At 35.7% G+C, this 24,636-nt stretch overlaps 1 protein-coding gene across 1 annotated transcript in view; it reads left to right on the top strand.

Moving 5' to 3' along the window:
* Positions 1–24,236, top strand: part of LOC111047255 (connectin) — a 200,387-nt gene extending 176,151 nt beyond the window's left edge. The window contains exon 4 of the mRNA XM_039437575.1: positions 21,715–24,236. Within this exon, the coding sequence (XP_039293509.1) occupies positions 21,715–22,085 (371 nt within the window). The 3' untranslated portion in view covers positions 22,086–24,236. The remainder of the gene's footprint in view (positions 1–21,714) is intronic.
* Positions 24,237–24,636: the final 400 nt, after the last annotated feature.

The raw sequence follows: 24,636 nt of genomic DNA, 5'->3' as shown, positions 1-24,636 counted from the left end.
TGTTACAACCCACACAGCGAATTACATTTTGAATGTCATTAAAGTGACACTTGGCCTCGTAAGGCCACCAATGTAAAATTGAGTATATGTCACGGTCTTGCTTAATATAGGCTGAGCATATTGTCTGAATTAGCCAGTGACTAGCTAAACCAGCCCTAGTACACTATGTTATTACCCAACTTAGTTGCAAATTATAGCCGTGAATATAATTCGCCATGTAACCTCCTTACATGGGGCAGCATGTATTGTTGAGCCACTCTCTGTTTTATAGAGCATGTATGCAAGGCTAGGCAATCTCGGACGTATACACACACCCTCACCCTCTCTCCTCCATCTCACACACCCCTCTCACTCTATCCCTCTCTGTTTCTCTACCCTTGTAGTAAAATATCCATTACTGACCGAATAGCTCAGGTGACAGTGGACATCGTCTCCACTTTATGGCTTGAAGGTACCCTGAAGGTATACTTGATAGACCCAAACTGTATCAAACTTTCAGGGGTCTGTAGTTTTACAATTTATCTGTTTTATACTGTCATAATATTTCGTGTATTTCCGTTGCAATTTTCTGTTTTCGTCTCACAAACTTGTCCTGTATTGTAGATTTATGAATTTTGGGATTGTGGTTTCTAGTTTCTTGTCTATTTTTGCTATCAAATTTTGTTTCTCTGTGATCTAGATCCAATATTATGATACTATCTGCTCCAAAATGCCAAAGTTATCTCTTTCCATTTTTCATTTCAGAGGTCAAGATTTATACTCCCAATTTGATAAACATGTATTTTCTAAACTAAAATTCCTCACCCTGTCATATTATGCAAGTTCCGACTCGGCAAAATAATTCATTGTTTTTTCTTTCTTAATTAAAAATATGATGGTGCCCCAAACAGGACTTTTAGTCCTCGGGGTACTTGAAATTATCTATTCTTCTTTTGATGTAAATGAAGTAAAATGATGTGAAATTATTGTGATTTCTTTGTACTACGTGTAATCGTATTATTTATATTATCTTTATTTTTTATAATTTGCAAGATTGTTGTTGTTATAATATCTACTGTACTATTCATAATTTCTGATTATGTGTAATGTATAAATTGGAAGAATAAATGAATTTATTATTATTATATTATTATTTAGAAGTATTTGTTCAATTTAAAAATTAATATCAGGGGACCGAGCTTCGCTCTGGAGTGTAAAAGCATAGAAAATTTGTAACAAGAGATTAAATTCATAGTTTTTATTCATTTATTCATTTTCTCAGTCGTACAATTATTTCCACAGTTATATGAGGAGGCACATCAGGCTTATGCCCAAAACTGTCATACCTTTTCAAATGTAAAATACAGTCCAAATCAAAATGTAGGAAGCTACTATCACTCATCAAAATAACAATTTATTCACACTTCGAAAAACAAACACATCATCAATTACAAATAGATATACTATGAATTCGATTTAGAATGATGTACTATGTTTGCCACAATATTTGTTAATTTACTAGGTACTATTCTACACTAACAGCATCTGGCTACTATTTTTGACTTTCTGAAAAAAACAAAGGAGAAATAAATGAAAATAATAGTTTTTCCTGCAGAATTTTTCTTCTCGTGAGATCAGCTGGATGATCTCACACATGCACTCGTTCACTCTCTTCCATTACGGTATCGACAGACGACAAAATTTTCAGCTTTTTTTCCCAAGGACGTATTTATCCTTTTGATGTCCTTCAGCGGGTTGAGACCTAGTGCAATCGAATCTTCATATCATAAAACTACTTTGTTCCAAATTTCGTGAGAGTTGTTAGATCCGTTTCCGATATCCGGTCAAATACAGATATATAAACATATAGACATCTAAATATATAAACAGAAATTGCTCGTTTAATAAAATAGTATTTCTGAGTGTTTTGAATTCTAAATTGTATGTGTAAATTAAAGAAAGTGACAGATAATCTAGCTACATTTGGGACTGTTGTATAAATTAGAATTGGAACCGTTTTGGGCTTATAAGCCTGTGGTACTTTTCTGTAGGTTGTATAATTCTGAATGATTGAATAAAGAAATAAAATATGGTTTCCCCATTCTCTATTAGTGTAGCAGTATACATGTAGCCTTATACATGTCCTCAGGATTTTTAAATTGTCAATTTTTAATCGATTAATTCAAGTTCTCCAAATCCTACTTCCAAATTTTTCTGATTGAATGAAAAAGATTAAGAAATTGTCGAAAAACCACAGATTTATTGATACTTAGATAGACCGGTTTCGGTTATTATACCATTGTCAATCACTGAGAAAATTTTTCTGATCATCAGGAATTGTGGATACAGATTTTATGAATCATTAGTTTCTCTGTACTGATGAATCCAGTTTCAATACAAGAATTCAGTATTATTCAATCAATATGAAATTTAAGACAGTGAGACACAATAAGGTGTTGAGGTGACTATGTGCCTGTTGCACAAAAGCCGGCTAAATTTTAACCGTGATTAATTCCATGGGAACCTATCCTATCCTATCTAATATCCACTTCTGTTTTATACCCAAGTCAATTCTCATGGGGACATTCCTGCAACTTATCGATGTATTATATTGTATTTAGCATTCACATAACGATGTAAAATGTAAATTAGCATTGTAATTGTCCGAGCGAAGTGAGGTCTAAGATTCAAGTCGACGGTTTGGCATTTCTCTCAATGTTTAAATGTTGGAATATTTATATGTTGCGCATTTACGGCGAAACGCGGTAATAGATTTTCTTGAAATTTGACAGGTATATTCCTTTTTAAATTGCGCGTCGACGTATATACAAGGTTCTTGGAAATTTTGCATTTCAAGGATAATATAAAAGGAAAAAGGAGCCTCCTTCATACGTCAATATTAGAGTGAAAATCAGACTTTAGAATTATTCATCATAAAACAGCTGTCGAGTTGACTATAAATTGCATGCCATGATGCATGCAATACAATATCTCAATGTAACTTGGTAAAAAATTAGCAGCTGTGTAGACTATAAATTGCATGACTCATTGAATGCAATTTTTATGCACTATTAAATAGGATGCAAAGAGCTTATAACAGCTCGTCTGGGTGCCTAGATGTCTTCTGGTTTTCTCGCGCTAAATTCCGGAAAGCGTTATATGATAATTAAATCTTGTGTAAGCATGATCTGATCAAATAAATAGTTAGTGTATCAGTGTGGATGTGCTTATGGTTTGGGACGTCGTTATAACTGCGCGAGGTCTACTGTTCACAAAACTACTAGTATATCCAGGAATACATACATCGGATTCATAATTGATAACAATTAAGATATTGTTGACACCTCACGTATTTTACGGCGTGAACAATGCCCATTGCCTTCTATCCGCTACAAGGTAAAGACATTATATAACTAAGCGTACATTATCATTGAGCAGGAATGCCCAAGTGTGTACTTAGACCCACCGCCATTCAAGTTGGAGGGACGGCAAGGTTTGAACAATATGACCTTTATGTGGGAAATTACCTGATGTTGGTCACTCCAAGGGATGTAGTTGTTGTACTTATTCCCCTGCCCTTTATCCTTGCACACTCCCTAGTTCCCAAACTCTCTCTTTCCCTTATTCTCTCAGGATCGGTGTCTCTCTCAATCTCTCTGAGCTATGTGACCTAGTATCGTTCTCTCTTTGTTATAGTGGTTATCGCACTCTCTCTCACTTCATCTCTTTCTTCCTCTCTCAAACGTTTGATATTTTTGTTAGGTTCAGTATTTCACTCTTTCCCTCATTCTCTCAGGATTGGTGTCTCTCTTAGGGCTATTGTCTCTCCTTTTCACTCTCTCTCAATCTCTGTGAGCTTTAGTCGTTCTCTCTTTGTGATAGTGGTTCTCGCACTCTCGCTCACTCCATCTCTTTCTTCCTCTCTCGAACGTTTGATTTTTTTGTCTGTTTTTTTTTATTTTTGTTAGGTTCAGTATCTCACTCTTTCCCTCATTCTCTCAGGATTGATGTCTCTCTTAGGGCTATTGTCTCTCCTTCTGTCAATCTCTGTGACCTAGTATCGTTCTCTCTTCGTTATAGTGGTTCTCGCACTCCCTCTCCCGTTCTATCTCTTTCTTCCTCTCTCAAACGTTTGATATTTTTGTCTGTTTTTTATATTTTTGTTAGGTTCAGTATCTCACTCTTTCTCTTATTCTCTCAGGATTGGTGTCTCTCTTAGGGCTATTGTCTCTCTCAATCTCTCTGAGCTATGTGAGCTAGTATCGTTCTCTCTTATTTAAAGTGGTTATCGCACTCTCTCTCACTAATTCACTCACGAATTCAATTTTATCACTCTCTATGGGCTAGTCTCTCTATCATTGGCATCATATCTCTCTCACTACCTCTCTCACTCTCTCTCTCTCTCTCTCTCTCTCTCTCTCCTCTCTCTCTCTCTCTCTCTCTCTCTCTCTCGATAATGAACGCAGAGTAGACGTAATATTTTCAAGCTCCTTTAAGTTTGCTATTTGACTGGGTATTTCTGAAGCTATTTTATTGAAATTTGGTGGAAGTGTACAAGTAGTGCTGTTCGTTCCATTTATCTCATCATTTCTTTAGTAGTGAGTTTTACAGTGCTGAATAGTGAGTAAACAACATGTCGCCTAACTCGCCTAAAACTAGAGCTGCCATCAACCGAGGTAAGGCTAGCGATAAGCGGGTGGACTCTGTCACTCCTACAACTCCAAACGCTATCAAGCGCTCCTTATCAGCTGATAATACTTTCAACATCTCTCCTGCTGTATTTGAGGCGATAAAAGTAGCTGTAACTACAGCTCTAATCGACGACTCCTTGTTGCAGAAATTAGCTGATAAACTTGCACCCATTATTGACGCTAAAATTTCTACTATGCAGACTGAAATTAATGTTCTTAGGACTGAAGTGGGTGATCTAAGAAAAGAACTTGATGTTTTGAAACGTAAACCCGCAAACAATGTAACTTCGAGTGATGACGCCCTGGACAATCTAGAGCAATACCATAGGCGAAATAATGTGAGAGTGTTCGGTATAGCCGAGGATCCCAATGAGAACACTGACAGTTTGGTTCTTGATGTATTTAAAAATAAAATGGGACTTCAGTTTGATCTCCAATTAATCGACAGATCGCATCGAGTAGGTCGTGTGAATCCCGATATAAATCGACCTCGCCCAATTATTGTGAAATTCGTAAGCTACAGAGCTCGTAGCCTTGTCTTTTCCAACAAGAGTAAGCTGAAAGGCTCAGGCGTTCTCATGCGTGAGGACCTCACGAGGCGACGTGTTGCGCTCTATAGACAAACAGTGGACACATACGGCGTGAAAAACGTGTGGACCAGTGACGGCCGGTGATGTACGTTGGTGAGGATGGACGGCGATCTGTCGCCAATCTTAGCGACCTGTGTGCAGCTTCCGACCCAGCCTCCTTGTGATGTGTACCACTGTCAACTGGATACTCTCATGATTTGATTGATATTATTTAAATTGGAACTGGCTTGTTATTTTATTCCTCGTTTGTTGCAACGGACTGATTCTTATTTTCATTTTTTATTATTTTGTTCTTTTCGATTTTCTTTTCAGGTTAAAAAGACTGAATTGATTGAAACCGAGTGTTGAATCTTCTATGATTAGTTGGTTATACACTCATATTGTGATTTTATTGTACCGTATAGTACTTAATTCAGTACTTCGTATAGTAGCCTACTTATTGCTTATTTATATTTCTATTTGTATATTTTCTCGCATCTCTGGTTATTGATCTCTGCAGAGAATGTAATTTTATTTTATTTTAATTTTTGAAAAACCGATCTCAATGGATTCCTACGCTATCAAAACAAACTGTTTCTAAATGAATCTTTATATTATTCTCATTTCTTTTTTGGAATTTGCAATGGGTATTCTTCTATATTTATATTTATCCTGTTAAATTAATCCATTCTACTGTAGCTTTTATAGTTTATTCGAGAGTTTAAGAGATTAATAGATTGGTCTGAAATTCACGGATGGATAATTTTGAGTAATTCACTTACTGCAATGTATTTTATTCATTATATCATTATTAGTCATCATTTAATCAAACTATTATTCATCTATCATCCAATTGATATTCTGCACACTTCAATAACATCATTTCATATATTCTCACCCAGAGTTAATTTACTCTTCATAAAAATGGGGCTTGATTTTTGTCTTGGCATTAATTATTAATCCTATGAACGTATCCGATCTGAAGCACTTGCTGGATGGTCATCCTTCTTCTCTGAAGCTATTCCACATAAATGCCGAATCTTTACCTGCTCACTTTGATGACTTCAAAGAGTTATTTAATAAAGTACTAAAACCAGATATTGTCGGCATAAGCGAATCATGGCTTAAACCATCGCTGCACTCTAATTCATTCGATATGCCCGACTTTTGCCTCCTACGAAATGACAGAATTGGTAAGGCGAGGGGTGGGGTGGCAGTTTATGTTAGATCTTCCCTATCTCCACGGCTTGTTGTCTCTTCCCCCCAGCCTTATTCCAACTCACCGGAATTTTTATTTGTTGAGGTTGGCTTAGGAGGAGTAAGAGTACTTATTGGAATTGTATACAGACCTCCAAAAGCGGGTCGTTTGAATATACTTGAGGATGCTCTGTTGGAAATAATGCATAATTATCAGCACATAATCATACTTGGTGACTTTAATTCTGATTTATTAAAAGAAAATTCTGAAAAACGTCAGCTTGTCACAATGGCTGAATCATTAAATCTGCATATCCTCAATAAAATCAAACCAACTTATCACTTACCTAACTCACACACGTTGCTTGATTTGGCTATTGTAAGTGATCTTGATTATGTATCCATCTATGGCCAGGAACCGGCGCCTTGCTTTTCTATGCATGACATGATTTTTGTTGTTTACAATCTGATCCATAACCAGCAGGCACCCTATACCTTCTCTTACAGAAGCTTCAAGCATTTTGATTTGGAGAGATTTTTGTTTGATGCTTATAATATGCCATGGCACTCTATTGTTCAAGTTGATAATATTGACGATAAAATCATCACATTCAACAGTATGATTCATGAGATTTTCGATAGACATGCTCCTCTGCGGACTTCTCAGTTCAAGCATAAGCCTGAGCCGTGGATTGATGCGGAAATATTGAATGCAAGACGAGAGCGTGATAGGGCTCGCAGAACTTTTAGCAGGACAAGCTGCAATTCCGACTACAATGCATTCAAGACTTTGCGTAATCGAGTCAAGTCACTCTGTCGAAATGCAAAGCTTAGATTCTATCATCGGCAATTTAATCAGAGCAACTCTGCTTCCACTTTGTGGGAAAATGTGCGAAGGCTGGGCGCTCATCCCAGTAAGTCTAAGGCAAATATAAATGTTCCTCTCAATGATCTTAACAATTTTTTTACTGCACAATCTTCTCAATCTACATCTAACGAGTTCGATGATCCTGTCAGTCAGACTGTCCTTCAATTCAATCATGACCCACCAGAAAATCAGTTCTACTTCTCCTATGTTATTCCTTCGACTATTTCTCACATAATACTATCAAGCTGCAAAAATTCGAAAGGCATTGATGGCATTCCCATATTGTTTTATAAGAAACTTCTTCCCATTATTCTTCCCTCGTTGACTCATATTTTCAATTTTTCTCTACAGAACGGAGTTTTCCCTTGTTTATGGAAGTACTCTATTGTTCGACCTATCCCTAAAATCCGCAACCCTACTGAACCTGGGGACTGGAGAGCAATTCATATTTTGTGTTCGATTTCAAAGGCTCTGGAGAGAATTGTGCACATGCAGGTGAATTCTCACTTGAATGAATTGGGTTTCTTTTCGAAGTACCAATCTGGTTTTCGCCCCAACTTCAGTACTAGCACTGCTCTTGTGCGCATCACTGATGACTTGCGGTTAGCTATGGACAAGCGACAGGTAACAGTCCTTGTGCAGTTTGATTTTCGAAAAGCATTTGATAATGTGTCACATCTCTTACTTCTTCGGAAGTTGAAGCATCAATGCCACTTGTCTGCGTCAGTAGTTGCCTGGTTCTCATCATACCTTTCAGGTCGCTTTCAGGCTGTTAGTGATGACTCGGGCAATATGTCAGCTTGGTCTCCGGTTTCGCGGGGTGTACCGCAGGGATCCGTGCTTGGCCCATTACTTTTCTCAATATTCATAAATAATGCACCTTTGGTCTTTCAGGATTGTTCTTTCCACCTCTTTGCAGATGACCTAATCATCTATTCCCATACATCAGTAGAGAACATTGCCAACTGCATAGAGCATATGAATCAGAATGTGTCTTCCCTCCTTCAATGGGCTACAGCTCATGAGCTTGTCATTAATCCCGTGAAAACCAAGACTTCGATTTTTGGCTTCTCCAGACTTCTCAACCGGATCGAGTTGGATAGGATTCCTGCAATTGTGGTTGGTGATGTGCAGGTGGCTTACTCTAAGTGCTTAAAAATCCTGGGTATCTATCTTGATGAAACTCTTAGTTGGAGAGATCAGACTACTCATTTGTGCAACCGTGTATTCGCTGGAATGCATCAGTTTAAAAGGCTCAAAAACTTCCTGCCCAGGAGCATCAGAATTCTATTGGTGAGGTCATTGATCCAGCCCTTGCTGGATTATTGCTGTTTGGCTTACATCGATATCACAGCGGAACAGAATACTAGGTTGCAGAGGTCACTAAATTATGCCGTCCGGTTCATCTTTGACGTGAGGCGTGATGACCACATCACTCCTTTCTTCGAGGAGCTAAGGTGGCTCAAGTTGGTGGAGCGGCGAAAGTATTTTCTTCTCGTTCTAACCTACAGGCTCATAGTGAGAAGCGATGGACCGGACTATCTTCGGGACTCCTTCACGCTCCTTACTGACATCCAGCCTAATCGAGGTACTAGGTCTCATGAGCTCACCCTCCAAATACCTCTCCATCGAACGGCTATCTTCAATTCATCTTTTCTTGTGTCGGCCTGTCGTGCTTGGAATTCCTTACCATATAATTTGTTACAAATCAATTCATTGGAAAGCTTCAAGAGAAATTTGTTCATGTATCTACTCGAGGGTAGGGTCTGAATTATTATCCTGTTTGTTACTTTCTTTTTATTCCATCCCCTTGCGTTCACTCATAATTGCGTTCAGTTCATAATTTGTTCATCCATGATAATGATAACAATTTCTAGCACTATTCTTCTCAACTTCACTTGCTGTCACTTATTCCTTTTGACAGATTGATTGTCTTCATATTCTCTTTTCATTCAAATCTTCATCATCTTTCTATTGATGAATATTCTATTCTTCTTCCTCCTGTCTTTCCTTTTTCTTTTTTCCTTTCTTCTTCACTTCTTTATACTCATCTGTTCTCTTCGTTATGCATAATTTATTCTCAATTGTCCATGTTATGTATCAAGCTTTGCATATCAGTTCCTTTCTCTGTTAATTATAATTAAATTATTTGTAGCTTAAATCTATACTTAATTTTTCTTGTAATTTGTTGAGTTTCAATGTAATAGGCAATATTCTTTTGTTTGTTTCTTATCAACTAGTGTTTGCCATAGGTCTTACCAGACCTGGCAACGTAAGATGTAAAATAAAATATCAAATATCTCTCTCTCTCTCTCTCTCTCTCTCTCTCTCTCTCTCTCTCTCTCTCTCTCTCTCTAGCGTTTCACCGGTATCACTTTTCTCTTTTTTCTTATTGTATTCTTTTCACATACTTAAATTCGAGAGAAATTTTGATTTTTTTCTTTCTTTCATTTGTTATTTGGAAGTTTCTATTCTTTTGTAAAATTTGTTCATTTTCTTAGTCTTATAATCTTTGTTGTACAGTGTTTTGATTTTACTTTTAAGTTAAGTGTAAGAAAGGGCCGGCTGCGCCCTAACTTCGCCCTCCCAGGTTTTTTAATGAAGGCAGCCAATCAATCAATCAATCAATCTAGGGTTGTGTGGCAGAGAGGACCAGGAGTCCTACCTTCGTCCTAATAAAGGCAAATAATCAATCAATCTCTCTCTTTCTCTCTCTGTTTCTGTCCCTTATCCTCTGTCTTTTTCTGTCTTTCTCTTTTTCCTGTCTCTCTCAGTCTCTATTGATATATTTATTATTTTTCTTATTGGAAGTTCTCTGTATCTTTTCTCACACTCACACACACACACACACACACACACACACACACACACACACACACACACACACACTCTTATCTCTCTCATTGTATCAGTGTGTATCTCTTTCTCTCTTCTGGTGAGATTAGATTAGTGAATCATTCTCTCACTCTCTTTCTGAATGTTTGTGCTGCTTTTTCTCTCTCTCTCTCTCTCTCTCTCTCTCTCTCTCTGTCTCCCTCCCCCTCCCTCTATCACTCTCTCTCTTTTTCTCTCTCACCATCTCTCACTCACTCTCTCTCTCCCTCTTACTCTTCCCCTCACTCTCTCTCTCTCTCACTCTCTTACTCCCTCTCTCTTTCTCTCTTTGTTGCTTGGTGTTATCGCAGGACAAACAGAGGGCACTCACGTTAAAGTTCGACTCTTGGAACAGAAGGGCCGTGCCCTTAGACCTTAGCCCTTAGCCCTGTTAAGGCCATTCAGGGCGGCGCAGTGTAAAGTTAAACTTAACAGGTGTAGCAACAGCAGCAACGCACCCTGGCGGCGGATCCCGCAACTTATCGCTTTATGGCACTAATCCAATTTGACCTTCAATTTGCCTGAAGTGAGATTCACTTCAAACTGTCAGCTTCACTTATGGATGTTACCATATTGCTTCCCATTCAACCAATACTGACAGTTGAAAGTTTGAGCGTTGCCTGCTTGAGGGCTCATCATGATCTGTTAATTTTGATGTTGAAGGGAAATAATTTTAGATGCGAAAATAATATTAAGAACTAAAACTTTTGTGAAGTGAACAACTACAAGATTTAACCTAATTTATTCGGACTATGTGTAACCTTATCTAAATTTGGGAGAGGAATAGCACAAGGTTACCTTATTTTCTTCTCTTCCTATCGTTTTCGATGATGTACTTGTCTATATAATAAGAGAGAGTAGGGTTGTGTTTGTTCGCATCATAACATGTCAACTTGTGGATTGCATACCGGAAAAACGGTAATGATTTAGATCTCCACATTTTGCACATAGATTCTGAAAATATCAAACTGGTGCATCGTGAAGCCCAAATTTCAATTTTCCTTCCAGATTTTCCAGAATTAATGTTCAAATTTCATTCATGGGACATGCAATTTTATACAGAATAGCTTACATTGTTGTAAAATGTGTTTATAAGTAAGGAATTTATAACGTTGGTACAAGACACCATATTTTGAACGCAGCCCTGGTCTAGCGGTAGAGTACTCAGTGGAACCGCCATTTTAAATTCAACTTAATTTTTTTAATTGGAAGGGAGTGAGTTATAATTATGATAAATGATTTCGATACAGAATTTAAAGATAAAATGAATGGTGAGAACCGCTTATCAATTTCTCAAACCGTTCAAAAGTTATTTTCATTCAAAGATACTGATAAATCATCCATCTATACTATAATAATGTGAATATTATTTGTATAATACTATATTTGATGTGAAGAACTGGCTTATACACGTAACGCGATAGGAAAATAATTATATTTTCCTACAGTTACCTTGGAAAGTGGCCATTCCTGCACTGATTACAGAACGCAAAGAATCACTTTTCCGCTCTAGTGCGGGAAATTTTTTTTCTGCACTCCAGATTTGCAACATGGCAACGCAAAATAGTTAGTAGGTTATATGGAGCACCAGTGCAGCAAAATCAAAATGAAGTTGGTAACAGTGACTGTGGTATAGTGAGGTCCATGTTATAAGAATATTGAGGCGGTGGACACCGAGGACAGCGACAGCCACCACATTCAGCACACAGCCGCCTCGCCATTCAAACACTACTATATTATTCAATTTTAAATAAATTAAGGTTTTTATCAATAATAAAATCACACAGGAAAACATTTGATGGATTTCAGGCAATTTTACCCATAATTACCCACTTTTCATATTCAATGGTAACTGTAGGAAAAATTTAATGTGAAAAACGTGCGCAAAGTTCCTCTGCTGCACTCAAGAAACCATTCCGCCCTCGCCTACGGCTCGGGCGTAAACGTTTCTTTCGGTGCAGCAAACTGTCACTTTGCGTACTAGTTTCACAAATAACTATTGACGCATCATCAAGTCTGAACTAATGAACTGATTGACTTGAAATTTTGCATAAAGATTCTTTATCAACCGAGGATGGTTATAGGCCTATTTTTAATTTTCCAATATTTTATTACATCAATTTCTCAGTTTGTGAAGTTTTAAAATAGTCCCTTGCGGAGCACGGGTTACCTGCTAGTATGAATAAATAAAGAATATGAATCTGGGATCAGCAGATTTTGGAAGTAAAGTTTCCTAAGAAATGAAACGACAACTCTCAAAGTATTCTTTTTCAATATTGTGCATTTATAAAAATGCTCATTGTCTGTGATTTAGGATGATCTGCTGTTGATTATAGAGAGTGATTCGGGAAAAAATGGATGTAACACATGTGTAATAATGAGCGGGCTTGAAAGAAAATATATGTAGGGTACATACATTCTCAGTTCTTTAATGACATTTGAATGCAGATACAAAATTATACAGAGATCCCAGACAAATAGGAGCATTAGACAACAATAGAGCATAAGGAGCATTTGTCAGTCGATGTAGAATGTAGTAAAGCAACTAAATAAAAAGTATGATGCTGAATAAAGTATGGTTTTGAGAAAAAATAATTTATTAAGATTAATTAGTAGATTTCCTTCATAATATTATATACCTACTCTTGAGGATATAGGCCTAAATAAAAATTAGACATCCAAGTACCCTTTTAAAATAGTTCAATAACGACATGTTTCGGCTATATAATGCGATTATCAAATTTTATTGATAACATTATCAAATTTTATTGATAACATTATCAAATTTTATTGATAACATTATCAAATTTATAATTTTATTTTTTTTGTCTTGAAAGTGTTGTATATTTTTTTGAAAATCAATAAATTTGAATTTGAAATTTGAATATTTATTTATATTATGTCCAACGGATCTCGAAAACGGCTCTAACGATTTTCACGAAATTTGGAACATAGTAGGTTTATGATATAAAAATTCGATTGTACTAGGTCTCATCCCTGGGAAAACTCGCTGAACGACATTTATAGTATAATTTTCTTCCTTGGAACAGCTGAGATTTTCGTCGTCTGTGGATAGTAAATAAGTGAGTGAGACGCACTCGGTCTGTGGAAAGTAAAATATCTCATCCCCGAAATTCATAAGCTGACGTATAGCCAGCTGTAAAATGTAAACACGATCATTTTAAAGAATTGTGTTCTGTTTATCAATAGATAAAAATAACTAGATAAAAATAAATATTTATTATTGATAACGGCATTATATAGCCGAAACATGTCATGACAAAATAATTTTGAAAAGGGTACTCAAATACATATTTTTATTTATATTCAAAAGTAGCCCTAAAAAAAGACAATACTCTTGAGGCTATAAAAACTTGAATTCAAGTAAACTTGACCAGACTAATTGCAGCTTATCGGCTGAGTACCGTTATTGGTGTAAGCTGCTGCTTGGTGTTTGAACCGCCATTTTGTAACGTTTGTATGATCAGCTAATGGGGAGGGGCTAATCTAGGCCAATGACAGACGTTCACCTTGATAGGTCACGGCTTCCACCAATGACGGTGCTCCTTCGTTATTATAAATACTGCTGCTATTTACTTCAGTTTTAGTTCACCAGAAATTGATAATGGTGTAACAACTGGAACCAGTATTTAGATTTTTTAAGAAAACTTGGGTTTGATAATATCTAGCTGTTCTATCCAATAATCGCAGTGGTATTATAACTACCACAATATCACGTCCAGAACTACCCAGCAAGTTTTATATATTATGAATTAGATAAGACTCGAGGGATTGAAAATAACATCAGTAAAAGCTAAATTAACATGGCTCATCATCTACTCTATGATATACAATATAGAGTTATTGTATTTTTACTTTCCTTGCCCTATTACCATAACCATAGGTAAGGAAAGTATTGCTTTCCGAAAAAAATTAAGGTACCCCAATTTCTATACGTTTCAAGGTCCCCTGAGTCCAAAAAAGTGGTTTTTGGGTATTGGTGTGTGTGTGTGTGTGTGTGTGTGTGTGTGTGTGTGTGTGTGTGTGTGTGTGTGTGTGTGTGTGTATGTGCGTCTGTGTACACGATATATCATCTCCCAATTAACGGAATGACTTGAAATTTGGAACTTACGATCCTTTCACTATATGGATCCGACACGAACAATTTCGATCAAATGCAATTCAAGATGGCGGCTCAAATGACAAAAATGTTGTCAAAAACAGGGTTTTTCGTGATTTTCTCGGAAATGGCTCCAACGATTTTGATCAAGTTCATACCTAAAATAGTCATCGATAAGCTCTATCAACTGCCACAAGTCCCATATCTGTAAAAATTTCAGGAGCTCCGCCCCATCAATGCAAAGTTTGATTTTAGATTCCCAATTATCAGCCTTCAGATACAATTTAAAGAAAAAAAAATCAAGTGGAGTAGATTGAGCATGAAAATCTTTACAATTAATGTTCAGTAACATTTTCACCTAAAATTGAAAATAAGCTTCAAATTCGAGAAAATGTGATTATTCAATTGCAAATTATTGTTGATTCTATTAAATCATTCACTATGAAGAGATAGCAGACCTCGTGTCTCCAGCGTTATTGCCCTGTCACCAGCTGACTCAAATCTTTGAATAGTAGACTTGAGATGCGCGGGAACACTAGCGTCAGGTGATCAATTTTCATAACGGCAAGGAAATTTGTGTGACAGATTTTTTCTTTAGGGCTACTTTTGAATATAAATCTGAGTAACTTTTTTTAAATGTTTCGTATATATAGCAGAAACATGTCGTGACGAAATCATTTATTTATTTATTCAATCATTCAGAATTACACAACTTACAGAAAAGTACCACAGGCTTATAAGCCCAAAACGGTTCCATTCTAATTTATACAACAGTCCGAATTTGACTAGGTTATGTGTCACTTCAAAATTCTCCAATTACACACTCAATTTACAATTTAAACAATCATACAAAAATCATTTTTTAATTAAAAAATAGTAGTACAAATAGTTGGGAAATTCAAACTTTCAAATTTAAAATGGGTATTCAGATTTATATTTATAGACTAATTTATGCTATTCACAAAAATTACTATCTACAATCAATTCTCACTTAAGTTAACTCATCTAGAACAATTTACAGCTACCGTACCTAAAACCTATGAATCACTAATTAACTAAGGATATACATCGATTAAATCAATTAACCAATACCAAGATACTACTCACTGACCTGTTATCTCCATTCAAATCATATTATCTTACGATAATACAGTAAATGTAAACTTGTAATGGTGAAAACAAGTTAGCAACATCCAACCAGCACGATAAATTGATTCATTAACCAATTAGCCAGCAATAGAAGATTTTGTGCGTGGAACGGGATGTTATTGGAACATATATGGGATGGTATCAATGTACCTACATTTATGGGCTTTTGTTTGTTGCAAAATGACTACAGGCTATTGGTTAATTAATTTCCTACGCTGAGAAGTTCTACCTTTTAATGATGAAATTAAATGATTGTCCTCTACATGGCTACCCGTGGATGGTGTGATCATTCTCTCTCTCTTACTACCTCACTCACGCACTCTATCCTTCTCTCTCTCTTTCTCTGTAACTCCCCACTCTCTCTATTGACACACACTCTCACTCTCTCTCTCTCCCTCTCTCATACAAGTGCAGTGGTAAACATGACGTTCAGCATAATGATGGCTATTGTTGACATGATCAAAATGATAATAGTCGCTATTATCATGTTATCAAATGGTTCATGTCAAGCCAACAACTGAATAGTTACCGACGTTTGTGCGTGTACTATCAATTGTGTATACAAAGCTAAGACAACAAATTTGTAGTATGGTTGTGTCATAGTGTTTTAATACAATTGTTGGTGTTGTTTTGTGGATAGTTAGTATTTGAAAGTATAGTTGTTTCAGAGTGTTGTAATGCAATTTTAGGTGTTGTTTTTTGCAAGTATGATGGTCTGTATCAAGAGAAATTAACATTGAGTTGCACTCTGAAGGATTTGAATACATTTTTCTTGGAAAACAAAGTCATCAGTTGAAATGGTAGAGTTGAATGAACACTAAAATCCTAGAATTTGAAGAGTTTTTGCTGCACGTAATACTATATGGATAACAGAGATCCTCTTCCCGATTTTACGATCATACGATAAATAAAGCTTTTCAGAATTCAATCCTGATATTGACTTATTACAAAAATTTATTAACCACGAAACATTTCATGATAGAGTTGATAAAAGGATGACCGACATGAATACCTTGAATACCACGTTACACATACTACAATACTCAATAAACCACTTCCATGTTAAATCCAGCTTAATTGAAGCGAGAGAGACAAATAATGAATTTCTAGATCTCTCCAGACTCTAGAGCAATTCTAGAGCTCTCTCTCTAGCTCTACAAATCAACAAACCACCATTGCAACACCAAGTTTACGATAATAAATATTAACATTGTAGTAGTAATAATTTGTTATAGTGGTAGTATTTTTAGATATTGTAGAATATCTTCTTCCAATTCATTCTGATCCAATCTTTACAAAAAATCCTATTGTTGCTGAACCTTTTGTTTTTAGTTTTCGGATAATTGACCGAGCGAAGTGAGGTCTAAGATTCAAGTCGACGGTTTGTCATTTCTCTTAATGTTTAAATGTTTGAATGTTTATATGTTTATAAGTTGCGCATTTAAGGTGCGTACAGATATACGCGCCGCGAACATGAGCAATACACTTCTAATCAGCTGACTATATATGTATTTTTACAGAAACGGTAAGATACAGATATAAAAAGCTTAGCATCAGCTGATTATAAGTGAATTGCTCATGTTCGCAGCGCGTAAATCTGTACGCACCTTTACGGCGAAACACGGTAATAGATTTTCATGAAATTTGACAGGTATGTTCCTTTTTAAATTGAGCGTCGACGTATTATACAAGGTTTTTTGGGAAATTTTGCATTTCAAGGATAATATAAAAGGAAAAAAGGAGCCTCCTTCATATGCCAATATTAGAGTAAAAATCAGACTATAGAATTATTCATCATAAATCAGCTGTCTAGTGGACTATAATACTACCCGTTTAAAAACATCGAACATATTGAAAATGTATGTTTCCATCAACGTTGTAGACTGTTGCAGCCAGACCTGATAACAGTGCTCACACTCACATTCCGAGACGACATGTCACCTTACGGTAGAACAAAAGCTCTATGTTTATTTAGGATTTTTCTAGACATTATAAATTGATAAATTATTTATTAATTCTGCATTGTTAAAAGACGATCTCGCAACAGAGCAAAGCGAGAAAGAGATAGCGCTCTCCGCTTTGTTGAATGATAAACAAGGATAGCAATACCATTGCTAATCAAACACTGTCATTATAACGTGGACCTCACTATACATTATTTTAGATTCGGACAATATATAGTGAGGTCCACGTTATAATGACAGTATTTGATCAACTTTTGTTTTGCTATCCTTGTCTATCATTCGACAAAGCCTGTGGTACTATCCTTTTCTAGGCCCACAACGATGACAATATTATGTTTTTGACAGTGTAGAAATTAATATAATTAATGCAGAGAATCGGCATCGCTATTCTTTCCTATATTTATCCACTGCCATTATAACATGGACCACACTATAGTATAGATTGCAAATGAGACAGTTTTAGGTATGATCCTGATATATGTCTTTCATTTTCTCATGTCAAATATTTGTGATAAATAAGAAACTTCATCAGATAATTTATCTTAAATAGACGAATGACTAATGAGTTCCCACACGGATTCAATTTAAACTGAATCTTATTCTGTTATATTTTGGTAGTTGTGAGCATTTTTGAGAATTTAATGATGAGTAGCATGGGATAGCCTAGAGCTAAGTGTACGAAAATGAAAAAACTTCAGTAAACTTCCACTTTTTATACTGACCTGCTTTAGGCTACACCTCATAACATTCAAGCATTGGCGTTAGATACATTTTACAGCTTTGAAAATGCTGTATTTAGCTGTTTTACTATCGTTGTTCTGTGTTTTTTTATTCTTTTTTGTGACGATGATGCTCACATAAGCCCTAGGCTTGTGTGTGGGCATTAACCTAACTTCAATGTGGGTTCCACATATATAAGAAATTTTTGTGTTGGAAAAAGATTGGTGAGAAATGTTGAAGCTCATCACGTATGAGGTTATACATTACACTTTCGCGATACATGTGAGAGCCAAAGAGCTTGATTGTAATTGATTGTGAGAGCTTGAAGTGCCCTATACAAGATTAAGTAAAATATTGACAAGTCCTGGACACTCTTATCGCTGAAACTTTTCAATATCCTCCCTATCACTGTTAGGGTCCTCCCTACCACTTACTTCATTTATTTTATTTACAATGCAAATGACACTAATGTTATAACATTGAAAGATAAAATAATAAGATAGTCCTTGTGCTATTTTTCTTCCAAATTTATAGGTGAAAAAGTCCTAAATAAGGTTAGAATTTCACGTGTACAATTTTCACAAAATTCTAGTCCAAAATAAACATGAGAACTATAAATTTTGAATTTAGATGGCTTGAATTAATAAATTAATTAGAAATATTCCACTCAATTACCACTTGTATCGAATAATATTGAGTTATTTAAGAAAATTTGGAACCATTCAAGCAACACAAACTCGTAAAAACTAAAGCTCAGCTGTGTAAAAAGATTGGAGAATCTCCTTTTGAAGAATCCCATTTATTCCTTTTCTGAGTTCATTCATCTGCCCGTGCTAGATTATTTTTAGACTTGAGAATTGTTATGTCATTTCTCTTGTATTAGGTCTGCTTTTATTAATTCTCATAGTGCTTTATCCCCAAGTTCATATTTTTTTAATGTTTGTTTTTATTTTCTTGTAATAGTTTTATTTATGTTTATTGACTTCTTGTTATATTTATTTGACGTTTCCTATTGCGTTGTATATTGCCTTAATGGAATAAAATTATCCTTATTCTTATTCTTATTCTTGACTGTAATTTGATCTTCGTTACCAAGCTTGAACTGTTTTTCGTTAATTATGTATTTCAATGTAGCCGTTTTGGGTGTATCCCGTGGCTTAATTTTGTATATATATATATTGAATTGTAAATATGTTTTGCGAATAAATATATGAATATAAACTTTAGAACCTTTCAATTATTGGAAAGTGTGAATCAAATTTATCTCCAATGAAATTCACTCCATCCTTTCATCATTCATTGTATACCAAATCAATACTTCAAATTGAATCAATTTTGCCAGTTTAAAGTGAATTTCACTGCAGCTAAGACGCAATATGGTACTGGATTCCTAATTTATTATTAAAAGTAACCAAATGAGTTAATAGAGAAGCAAATATACTAAACTGATACTCCATCCCCCACAGGCTAAGCCACGGGATGTTTGCCTTTTGTTTCCACTACTTCGTATTTATTGATTATTGTGTCAGCGACTATTGATTATTCATTATTATTATTATTAAACGAAAATTCAAATTAAATGCTGTAATTCACCCCGAAGACTCTTGCTACTGCAAATATTGACAACAGGGTGAACAGCTAGATGAAATTTCGATGAACGCTACTATTCAAAAATTATTTGTCAGCCCGGGAATATTATTTATTATGCTTTTTATTTCGTTATTCTCTTCACATTTTATTTGTTGTGGTCACACATATGTATGTTAGTGTTTTTGTTTAAGTATTGGAAATAAATTTGATTTGAATTTGTGGAAAATTCTCATCGACCCAGCAAGGATTCTCATCGAACAAATGACAATCGATTTCTATAGAATCTCTACAATTGTAGGTTCATTCAATAGGTTGACATACATGTCTCTTATTCGATACATATGAATGCATGTGGTTGTTTAGCCATCAGTCTAACCCACGAATTCCATTCTCTGATTGTACCTGTATGTATTTTAGGCTCTTACTGGACAAAGCCCAGACAAAGCTATATCATGAAACTAGTGACCAATATGTTGCACAATAAAGTACAATAAATGGGTCAAAATATTGAAACCACAGTGCTCATTAATTATCTAGTATTGTGTCGCTCGTCAATGAACAATTGCTGAATTTTGTATTGAGAGGATGTCATTATTATGATCCTAGCATTTCGGATTTGATATGTCTGCCGGGGAATATGAATGTAATGGGGGATGAGTTGCGTATTACTCTGAATCGGAAAGGTTCAGAATAGAGAATAATGTTGAATATAACGAATCTGATGAATGTGTGTCTCCTCACATATGTGATTTATATATTAATATTATATGGGAATGGTTATATGAATAAAATATGAAATAATCAAGAACTATAACAGTCTGTAGTTGAGCTAGATGCTAAAGACATAATATCAATGTTTTATTTATTTATTCAACTTCCAACGGTACAACACCAATTCTACATAAAAATAAACATAGAAAAACAGACACCAGCAAAAAATATATGTAAATAATATACAATATTAGAAAAATGCAGAGAAATAACATAGAAAAAAATATGTAGATAAATAAGATACAATAATAGAAAAACTTCTATGTAGATAGTTAAGTTTGAAAGACAAAAATGAGGATACAAAAAGTGTTGTATTAGATAACACAAATGCAAGCTTCTGAAGCTGCAAATTCATTCACAAGTAATGATTTATTTTAATTGGTCGAATGAATGAATGAAACCATGGAATGGCTTCATCCATATTGGTGTGTGCATGTGTGTGTGTGTGCGTGCTTCTGATGTTCGTTTCCTCTTTCATTTGTTGATTATTTTTTGAAGTGGAACAATTTTGTTCCATTCTCCATGCTAAAATTCTGATTCTGTGATCAAGACTCAATACATTAGTGAATTATGAATAATATTCAAACATCATTATCATCATCGGACTGATCTCATATTATGAGTCAGGATATTCACCAGAATAACCTTCCCAATAGAAAGAATTGTTGGCTTCGATCAGTTTATGGTGTGGTTCATAAATTTTAATCCGTAGGTTTCTCTGGTATGGATAATGATGTAGTTTTCTCTGGCACGGAGAATGAAACGAAATTCTTCCAGTTTAAATAAACAGCAAATGGAACAGGAAAAGAACATCCGAGGCACACACACATGCACACTCCAATATGAATGGAGCTATTCCATGGTTTCATTCATTCAACCGACCAATTAAAATAAAACATTACTTGTGAATGGATTTTTAGTTTCAGAATCTTGAATTTGCATTAGATAGTACTTTACTGATTGTATCTTTGGCATCTAGTTAACTACAGAAGGTTGAAGTTTTCAATAATTTAATATCTTATAAACACCATCATTTCCAACATAATTTTGATATTTAAATCACATATTTAATCTAACATCATGTCATGAGACATGCATTCATCACATTCGTATTATTCAACATTATTTTCCATCACTGATACATCATTGTCTTCGTGATGAGAGTGTGTGTATCTTACATTTCGAGAGAACTAATAAATTGTTTTTTGTATCTGTGTTACAGGCAACCCCTTCATCTGCGACTGCAGACTGTCTTGGGTGCGCACCCTGATGAACGAGACCCCCAACGACCAATTGAAACACGTGCTCGAAGACGTCACCTGCCTCTGGGAGGAGGAGTTCAGCAACGGGGTAGCTCCCCTCACATCGGGCACTGGGGGGCATCGGGCCCCCACCTATGACTCAGAGCCGGATGGGGTCTACAAGACCCTCCTGGACATTCCGCCTGAGGCGCTGCCTTGTCCTGAGGAAGTCCGCGGGTTGGACCCTGAGTACACCAACAGCGAGTCGGTTTACAACCGGGATCGGTCCATGGCGCCTGAGGCTGGAGTCCTCACGATCTTCATGACCGCTGTGCTGGTTGTGGTCACGTGAACGGAGTCAGACAATGTGTAGTAGATCTTCGCGAGGATCGAGAGCTCTCAACATCTTAATGACTCAGCGTCAATAAATTCAGTGAGACAATGTGAAGATCTTCGAGAGTTACACAGGATTGTCCTCAACATCCTGATGACTGCTGTTCTGATTATGGTCACGTGAACTCGGAGAGACAATGTGTAGATATTTCCATGGATCACGAGTTCTTGGGAGCGTTCTCAACATCTTCATGACTGCTGTTCTGCTCGTGGTGACATGAACTCTCTGTGTGTAGATCTTCTCAAGGATCAAGAGCTCTCAACATCATGATGACTGCTGTTCTGCTCGTGGTGACATGAACTCAGAGAGACAGTGTGTAGATATTTTCAAGGATGTAGTTCCAGGAGTGTGACACTTGAGGTTGGTTTTCAAGACTAAATTCGTAATTACTAACATTTGGTAAACGTAGATTTGTAGACTATGTGTCTTAGTTTGTGGAGGCTAACAAGTGATCAATCTGGGGTTTATAGACTGTGTTTGTGGGTACGTAAAGACTAATACTTCGTAAGTGTGGAGTTTGTAGTCTCTGTTTATAAAAACGTTATAGCTAATACTACTTAATGTAATTTGGTTTCGAATAGTATGTTTCTTATTTTTTGAAGTCTAATACTTGATGAATCTGAATTTTGTAGATTGTTTAATAAATCTCTGTGTTATCAAGTTAATGGATACTGTTATAAGCTTGAACTAAGTGAGCGAACGTTTCAGAACAGTACATTATTTTGTTTCGACTTTGGGTGCGTACAGACTTGTGCATCACTTTTCATCAGCTGATGCTATGCTTATTATATATCTTCAATGTTGTATATTATATATCTTCAACTAACTGCTTATTATAAAATCACTTTTTGCTATTAAAAAGAACGACTAGCAGTCAGAATTTTTCTTACAATAAATGAATTAATCATTGACTGTGACAACGAGCTCTTTTGGCAGGTCCGCCATCTTCCCGGTTGTCTGGGACCTGCCGAACAAGCCAGGAAGATGGCGGACCTGCCGAAAGATCTCGTTGTCACAGTCAGTGATTAATTCATTTATTGTAAACAAATTTTGACTGCTAGTCGTTCTTTTTAATAGCAAAAAGTGACTTATTATATCATTGTGTACCTTACTGTTTCCATACAATCACAGATATAATCAGCTGATGAAAAGTGAATTGCGCGTGTTAGTGGCATTCAAGTCTGTAAGCAGCTTCATACTCTTGATGAATCTGAGATTTGTAGACTGTTTCATCAAGCTTATAAATTTTGTTTGTATGTACAGTAGCTTGAACTTGGTGAGAGATTATTCTGAGATATAAATTGTGAACTGTATTTCTAATTTTACAATGATACTATTCAGTTGTTGGAAGCAGACATTTGAGTGTAGATATCACGGTCATTTCATAATGGTCAAAAATTATCTCATTCACTCTTTGAAGCTTGAAGTTGGAAAGAAATTGTGTTCATAGACAAGTTTGAACACTTGTATTGCGAGTATTTTGGACATTGTCTTCAATGTTGACTCACTAACAATGTGTGATCACACATTATGTGGATATTATAACAGTAGTGAAACTTTTAATGGAAACTTTTAGACTGTCGGTCCGGGCTGCCTAAAAAGCAGTCGTGAAGTCATGTCAGAGGCCCTGAAATTGATCAGTCGCGACCTGAAAACTCTGACATCAGACCTGAGCCAGCCAGGTCACTCGATATTATTATTATTCAATGGAAACTGACTTTCTGGCGATTGATGAATGAATGATAATTATTATAAAATGAAAATCCAAATTTAATTTCCATCTATAGATTGATGAATGATATTGGTAGCCAGAGTAATCAATAATTCAAAGATGTGTACTTTAAAGATCAAGACACTACCTTACAAGAATATGAAATGCTAGATTGGAAAGGATTACAATATGGTTTCAGAAGAAAACACACTCTAAATGAGAAATGACACTCTTAAAATCATTCTTAGTCACTCATGTAAGTTGGTTTCATTTGTAAACATCTTGTCATTTAATTCGAGTACTATGTTAATATCACCCACTTTTATTGAATCTTAATGAAGGCATGTTTGTCGTTCATTCTTCATTCTCAACTTCTGGAAGTAAACGATATTTTAACCAGATTTAGGCAGATAGTTCATCTTCAGTACCCGCAACACAGAACCGCAAGCTTAGAGAACGGGCCACGTTATAGCGGATTAAGAGCTTATAACTCTCTTCCTATTGAAATAAAATGTATTGAGTGCCCAAAAAGGTTTAAGAATGCAATAAAAGCTAAATTGATCGATGCATCTCCGTAAAGTGTAGAGGAGAGCTTCAACTGTTGGCGCGTGTAGGTATTTTTTGCTGACATATATATTTTCAACTACTTTGTATATTCTGATTTTCTTCTTTTTTTCTCTATTTATGATTACTTTTTTTTGAGTATTGTACTCAATACGTTTTGACGTGTCATATACTACTAAGCTTTGCTTGATTATGTAGTGTTACATGACGAAAATTAAACTAAACTAAACTAAC

This window comes from Nilaparvata lugens, chromosome 11 (assembly GCF_014356525.2).
Source record: "Nilaparvata lugens isolate BPH chromosome 11, ASM1435652v1, whole genome shotgun sequence".
Taxonomy (NCBI): Eukaryota; Metazoa; Arthropoda; class Insecta; order Hemiptera; family Delphacidae; genus Nilaparvata; species Nilaparvata lugens.
This window is presented reverse-complemented; position numbering and strand designations above follow the sequence as displayed.